This window comes from Schistocerca gregaria, chromosome 4 (genome assembly GCF_023897955.1).
Source record: "Schistocerca gregaria isolate iqSchGreg1 chromosome 4, iqSchGreg1.2, whole genome shotgun sequence".
NCBI lineage: Eukaryota > Metazoa > Arthropoda > Insecta > Orthoptera > Acrididae > Schistocerca > Schistocerca gregaria.
Window position 1 is genome coordinate 223,909,599 of NC_064923.1, and position 8,046 is coordinate 223,917,644.

Genomic DNA, 8,046 nt, shown 5'->3' on the forward strand with positions numbered 1-8,046 from the left:
TTCCATTCTCACCTTCCAAACCTAGCAGTTAGCTTTGATCTATCCTCACTGAAATACTGTTTTAATGAAATTTGGAAAAAGTAATTAACACAGTGATAATTATTATGCTTTATTCATAGTTAAAATGCGCACAAGTCAACTGAAACCATGAAGTGAAGTACTTTGGGGACAGCTGTCGCTGGTGCAGGTGACTCGTTATAGAAACTTCGTTCAGCCACCAATGCCTCGACCGCCTCCAGCGCCAAAGCCGCCACTGCCGAAGCCAGGACGGCCTCTTCCAGGGCCGAAGCCACCACCTCCTCCAGGACCGAAGCCGTCGCCTCTTCCAGGGCTGAAGCCGCCAGTTCCTCCAGGGCTGAAGCCGCCACCTCCTCCAGGGCCGAAGCCGCCACCTCCTCCAGGGCCCAAGCCGTCGCCTCTTCCAGGGCTGAAGCCGCCAGTTCCTCCAGGGCTGAAACCGCCACCTCCTCCAGGGCTGATGCCGCCACCTCCTCCTGGCCTCCTGGAACCAGGGCCGCTGAAACCTCCGCCGGGACGGGCGGAAGCGCTCTGGCTGAACTGCGCATGCGCCAAGGCGGCAACGCACAGCAGCAGCGTTAACAGTGCCTGCCGACAGAGGAATAGTGAATGCGTCATCGTATCAAGTACATTATATCCACTAGTGTGTCACAATAAATGAAAAACATTGTCTCGATTACTCTTTTACCAATGATTATTGATTTCGACTCGACTAGCTGATAATCTTCGGATCTGCTGCTGCAAGGCGCGGTTTATCACTACTCGTACTAACAACATAATACTAACATCCATTTATGTGTGATTTGACACTCTACGACAAAAGAAAAATAAGCACAATGAATGAATCATCTGAATGTGATGGAAATCAGGAGATGTTAACTTGTACAGACAAACAAATGATTGCCATTCAGAAAAATTTGATCATTTATTCAAGAGGAAGAGCTCTACAAGCTGAGAAAGTCAACCTCTGCGGATTATGCATGCAGTTATTCAGCTTGGTATTGATTGGTAGAGTTGTTGCATGTCGTCTTGAGGGATATCGAGCCAGATTCTGAGCAGAGTCCTGCTATGAAAAGAAATGGCACCCCAGGCCATCGATCCTGATTGCTGGGCCATAAGACAGGTGACAAGTTGGTATCTCACAGCTGTGCAGAGTGTCTCCAGAAACTTCCTCGGCCTGTAGTCACATTGATTGGAGTGGAACTGACTTCAGAGTTATGAATCTCCTTCTAATAGAGCCGATAACAAGCCAAGACGGTGGGTGAGGGCACTTTGGTAATCATCTGCTACAGCCTAACAGCACAGCACTATATCAGCGATGTTCTACGTCCCGCTTTGTTGCCCTTGAAGAAAAGCCATCCTGAGACTGCATTTCAGCAAGATAACTCACAGGGAGTGTGTATTTACTGCCAGCCTTCGTGTTTGCCAAACGCCATCCCTCCCCAAGTGAGAAAGTTTACACGATTGTGGGCAGGGCTCTCCAATGGTATCGCGATTTTTACGAACTAACGTTTCAACTGTTGAGAATTTGGCATGATGTCCCTCAGGACGACAGCCACAACTCTATCAATACCAAGCTGTTTGCATAAGGGCCAGAGGTGGGCCAACATGTTATTGACTTGATCACTTTGTGAAGCTATTTCTCTTGCATAAATCATCCAGTTTTCCTGAACTTGTAATCATTTGTTTGTCTGTACATATATATCACATCTGCCTATTCCGTCCCAATCGTATAATTTTTTGCTGGTACGCCTTTTTTGTGTTAGCGTGTATTATTTGCTTCTTAATAGGGTTTCCCACTACTGCTGGTCATAGCGAAAGCAATAAAAGTTATAGAAAATTCTTTCTTATGCGTAGTTTGGATATAGTACATAAAGAATGGTGGAAATATTCGAAAACTTCAGCAGATGGTTTGTGGTAAATGGATACTCCTTGAATTTCGACAAGATTCACCACAGTTCAGTGCCTCTCATATGACTTTACAGGAAACAAAAACAGTTTCCTCAAACAATGGTATACAAGAACCAGAAAATATATTTTCCTGAAGTGTAGCCTTGTACAGAAGTGAAACGTAGGCTGTAAAAAGTTCGTACAGGAAGAGAAAGCAAGCTTTTGTATTGTGGTTCTACTCAACAATGCTGAAGATTAGATATAAAGGAGGAGTGCCGAATCAGACTGGGGATAAATTAAGATTGCGGTACAATTTTACTAAGAGAAGAGATTGATTGGTAGGTCACACCCTGAAGTGTCAGGGAATATTGGTATTACAAGAAGGTTTGGGGCCACAAACTTTGGAGGAACACAAGGCTTCACTGAAATGGGCAGAGTCAAATGCATGTACGTTCAGGTAGTTACACAGAGATAAACAGGACAGAATTTGATATACTAGCGTGGAAAGCTGCATCAAACAAGTCTTAGGACAGAATACCACAACCACAGTAATCAATGCAGCACAGAAATGCTTCCCGTTGAATAATGTGCGTCAGAGATTGGAATTTTTATCTCAGCTTCTTCTAGGTTCACCTGCCTATTTTAACAACTCCGCAGAAAAAGTCTTCAGAAGTTTCACATCATAACATAAGTGTGATCCTGAGCTCACCTTCCTCTGGCAAAATCCCAATGTAAGTTCCCACCCTGGTTAATAACTTGGATGAGCGCCTTCAACAATTGGCCAGTTACATGACATTACACGAACGCCACTAGTAAGTGGAATAGTTCGTAGGCAAATGAGTAAAACCACCAATAGTTTCGAGATAAACATGACGTAGTTCCTTACTATGGTTACAGTGCCATTGCAAAAAGGTGTCCAGACAATTCATTATTTAACATTGCGACCTAGACTCTTACATTTCATTGGCCCATGTCTTTCGTGTCCGATGTACTTCATCCAGAATGGGGCGTTATATTTCACTGCTACACCATTCACATAAAAGTAGTCATAATCGGAAAACCATCTCTTTTGCAACACAATCTGTTGCTCCTTTGTGCAACTTGAAAACTGTAGTCTCAGTTACATATCTCTCACCAAATTCTTATGAGCTCCAGTTCGTACTGAATGAAACGAATGAAAGTCGTAATAAATAATGCGTTGGCGTCGTACATAGCTATGTATATATTCCAGTTAATTAATGGCTTTTATTCTTGACTTTCTGAAGACCTTGCTCCAAAACTACCCGCACGGCTCTAACGTATTCCTCTTGTGCCAGCACAAGAAGGTTGCAGGTTTTGCTCTCCACAACCACTACATTCAGATCATGACTGCGTGTTGTCAATAGGTAGGTGCCCCAGCCTATAAATGAGGATCGGGACGTAACTGAAACTGGCAACAGGACTGGTCGATTTTCGGTAACGAAGACTCACATAGTTAAACATTGTTTATCAATTTTGCACGCCTCAGTTGTTATGTAATGACGTCATGCGGAGTGACATAAAGCATATCGCAGTGAATTGCTAGAAGTGTTTATTCTGACACAGGAAATTCAACCTTGATGACGGCGCGCCGCATCCGAAATCTGTATCCGCTACGCAAACTGACAGGTGGTATAATACCTACTTTAAACTTAAGTTACTTAGCAGGCTGCAGACAAATGTATCCTAATTAATACGATAAGTTCCTTGCGGACTAACTACAAAGAGGAGATAAAAGAATAAAGCAGCTTATCAAATTTTGCCAGCTGAAGATGAAGTATATAAGGCAATACTCCGCTGTTACATGTGTATATACACGCGTCTTTGGGGTCTTCTTAGCTACCTACGTTGATGAGATTTCTTGGTGTTGCAATATGTCTTTCGCTTGGTATTACGGAGTGTCTGATGACAGAATTCTGCTGGTTCTTAGTCGAATGACAGATGTTTAAAATACGTTTCTCTGAATTAATCAAACAACTATGAATATATATTTTCTTATTACAATGATTATGTCGGCTCTTCTTACTTTCAAGTTTCTTACTTTCAAGTTCCTTATCATAGAACAAGAATAACACCAGTCTCAACTAGTACGTAGCCGTCACACGACTTCTTCGTATTCCTAGCACAAATAAACGCTTTTCTACTCATGTTTGATATCCACTCGGGTGTCAAGCAATATATATGTATTTGCATGAAATGCTTGATCAAGCATGCTTATCATGCTTGCAGACAGTTGTCAATATTTTCTTTCAGGAGTGCTAGTTTTGCTAGGTTCGCAGGAGAGCTTCTGCCAAGTTTGGAAGTCAGGAGACGAGGTACTGGCAGAAGTAAAGTTGTGCGGACGGGGCGAGAGTCGTGCTTGGGTAGCTCAGTTGCCGGTACGGTAGCTCAGCGTGCTCGGTCAGAGAGTTAGCCGCCTTCTGTAATAAAAAAAAAAAAACTGCGGTAATAGATCACCAACGAACTTAAAAGGGTGTCTTACGACGTCCGCTGCGATCAGATACAACGAACGAAACACGAACAAAATTAAATTTATGCCGGCACGGTAGCTCAGCGTGTTCGGTCAGGGTGTCAGCTGCCCTCTGTAACAAAAAAAAAAAAAAAACTGAGTTAATCGATCAACAACGAACTTAAACGGATGTCTTACGACGTCCACCCCGAGCAGATTCAACGAACAAAAGTGAACAAAGTGAGATTAAAAAAAAAAAAAAAGTTGGTAGAGCACTTGCCCACGAAAGGCAAAGGTGTCGAGTTGGAGTCTCGGCCCGGCACACAGCTTTAATCTGCCAGGAAGTTTCATATCAGCGCACACTCTGCTGCAGAGTGAAAGTCTCATTCTGGGATGTAAAATTTATCACTCACTATATGCAACTCAATCTTTCTCTATCCTCTCTCTCTCACTGACTCGAAATTTATTCCCTCATGTTCCAAACAAACACACAGAAAAAAAATCCAAACTGTTAGACTTTAGTACTATAACATTTTTCAGTCGCAGATCATACTTAATCTCTTAATGACGTGCGTCGTTGATCCGCACCTTACCGAAGCTACTCTAATGAATGGAAGCGCCATAGTTCGCTACACACAAACACACACACACACACACACACACACATACACACACACACACGCACGCTAAGGAGAAGATGTCATCATTATTTGGACAAGTACAGCCAGGGACAGAGTTATGTTCAGTTCTGAAAATTATTTGTTTACTTAAAGTACCTGTGACAAGACCTAAATCATATTTTGATGTAATAAGTGCAAGTTAATTCGAAAAAAAAATTGTTTGTTTAAAATAAGCACCACTGGGCGTTTATGCGTCATCGTCGGCGCATGAAAGAGTTCGGCCCATGAAAAAGATGAAATTATGCAAGGTGAAATCAAATATGTTGGTTTATTCATAGCACCACTTACGTCATTTTATTCCAAGTCTTCAATAATTCGTATGAACATACAAACTCAATAGTTATGACTATTTAATTTTCAGTTTTGTTGTGATGTAGAAAACATAATGAACTTCTAATTGTCTGAAGGTTCTATTGTACAAGCTGTGGATCGCACGAATTTTATGTTCAACGAAATGCAAATTAAAATGTCGAGGTTAAGTATCACATGCGGAAAGGGATGCTGACACTTCCATAATTCAATGTAATGAAAACAATTTTCTAGTATAATTGAGATTCAGAATAGCAGAGCCACTTTGTAAGAAGGGAAAAGACATGAGAAATAAGGAGAGACAGGAATTCAGCCAGTACAAAGGCAGAACTACTACCCGAGAAGCATCAGGATCCAACAAAACGGTTCCACTGGAACTGATGCAGCACGTCATTGGCCTCACATCACAGCCGCAAGAGCAAATTGTAAGGACAAACAACATTCATGTGCAGTAAGCATGAAAAATGTTGGTCAATGTGTAAACAAGAGAATAAACTGTTTCCAAGAATTTCACGAATACGGCTATATTTTATTATAAATAATCATTTAAAAGGTAGGCCACCACATTTTTTTTTTATTTTTGACAATGTAAATCCTATCAACGTATCATCAACATGTTAAATAAGTTTCTTTTTTACCAAATGGAATGTTGTCTGCATTTAATTTGTCAAATGCCTGTAGTTGCAAACTTGAGGAATACCCAATCTGAGAGGCATAACTTGGATTTCACCTTACGCACCCTATAACAATTTGTTACTTGTTATAGAACATGATCTTTCTACTTTTTCTTTCAAGCAGAAATTTGTTGAGGTATTAAGAGGATAAAGGTTCCTTTTTGTCAGTTATGGTATGTTTAGGACTGTAGCTATTGCCAGCTGATGATCGATAGCTACGTAGCGGCCGAAACCGCTTATCAGATGCGTCAGATAGCTACAAAGTAAATCTAAAATATGTTCATAATAATGAAACGCTCCTGAAATGGTCAGATGGTGACTATGTCATCTCTTGACACGGAAAGCCATACAAGATTCATCTCCACTAACACCTGTATACAACGTCCAGTCATTAACTCCACGTGAAGTGTTGACTGCAGCGAGAGCTTATACGTATATGCGAGTGAAAGATGCGGACACACTCACCAGCAGTTTACCCATGGCGTGATCCGCAGATAGCAACACCGTGCAGCGTTTGGCTTATATACAGTACCGTAACCTTGTAGGCTGTTTAGTATATATTAACTATCCAAACAGTGTGCGAGGCGGACTTCAGCGGGGATTTCCTGACCGTGGTGGTTTCGGGAGGCAGCAGGTGTCAAAGAAGAATTTCATTGTCTTGTGGAAAAGACGCCTTTGCTACTCGCGCATCCGGTAAGCAACATTGTGAGCCAATTCATGAGGCTGTGGACACTGAAATCCATCGTCTGTAACACATGACGTATGGAGGAATTATAATGAAATATTTAATTTGACTACAACAACAAGAGCAGATGGTATTAACATTCGAGTTGTACAACTATTGCATGAAGTTTGTGACAGGATATCGTACATTTTATAACATTTTAATTATTAGAGAGCGGTATTAAAACTTTATAAGTAGTAATTTGATAAACAGGACCTGAAGATAACGCAAATGCAGCGTTGAAAATACGGCTGCGGAGCTCAACTTTCAGTACTTACTTTATAAGCCGCTGCCCCATGTCCACAATAAGGAAGGGCTAGTTAAAATAGTTCAGTTTACCATCACAGTGCTAGAGTCTATTAGAGACATTGTGTTTCGGAAGTAGATAGTGAAAGAGCAAATTTAGCATTGACTGTAATGTTTAAAGAAAGTGTTTCCCTATTTTGGAATTTAATTAAAATTTCCTGAAGAAATGTTTTCCTCAGCAGGGTGGTGCACACATTCTGGAGCTTCCAGATGGATTATAAATTGAACTGATCTTGGCATCTATTATAATCTTGAAACGTAGCTTACGTATCGAAGAAGGCCCAAAGCGTTTGGCTCGGAGACAAGTATTGTCAGACTATAGATTAATTTTAGCTGTGAGAGATGCTAAAATGCCTTACGTTAGCTCTACTCGGTATTTCCGACCAAAAAGGAAGGTTCAGACTTGTGTCTCAGCCCAGAACTTACGTTGACTTGAGTTTTAGTATATTCCTGTTCAAATCTTCAAATGTGTGTGAATTCCTAAGGGACCAAACTTATGATATCATCGATCTCTAGACTTACGCACTACTTAAACTAACTTATGCTAATAACAGCCCATGACTCGAACCTCCTTGGGGGGGTGGGTGGGGGGTATAAATTACACCTAACGAAACGAGATATATCACTTCACTTCTATGTAAAACACACACACACACACACACACACACACACACACACACACACACACACACACACACACAAATGGTTCAAATGGCTCTGAGCACTATGGGACTCAACTGCTGTGGTCATTAGTCCCCTAGAACTTAGAACTACTTAAACCTAACTAACCTAAGGACATCACACACATCCATGCCCGAGGCAGGATTCGAACCTGCGACCGTAGCAGTCGCACGGTTCCGGACTGCGCGCCTAGAACCGCGAGACGTGCACCAATTCTTTCATTACGCCAAATTAAGCTTTTTTTTTTACAAAATGTATCCTACCCACCACAGTTTTTGATGGAGTGAGGCGGAATGG

The 8,046-nt window shown here is 41.6% G+C and overlaps 1 protein-coding gene across 1 annotated transcript; it reads right to left on the minus strand.

The window, feature by feature from the left end:
- Positions 1-210: 210 nt before the first annotated feature.
- Positions 211-6,551, minus strand: LOC126267662 (uncharacterized). The gene is made up of 3 exons (XM_049972962.1): positions 6,504-6,551; positions 489-606; positions 211-392 (listed from the first exon to the last, which is right to left on the minus strand). The coding sequence occupies exons 1-3, from the start codon at positions 6,516-6,518 to the stop codon at positions 211-213; spliced, it is 315 nt and encodes a 104-aa protein (XP_049828919.1). The 5' UTR covers positions 6,519-6,551.
- Between the last annotated feature and the right edge of the window lie 1,495 nt (positions 6,552-8,046).

Coding starts and splice junctions, on each gene's coding strand:
- LOC126267662 (XM_049972962.1), bottom strand. Junction 393..488: donor TTCCAGGAGGCCAGGAGGAG/GTGGCGGCATCA, acceptor GCCCTGGAGGAG/GTGGCGGCTTCGGCCCTGGA.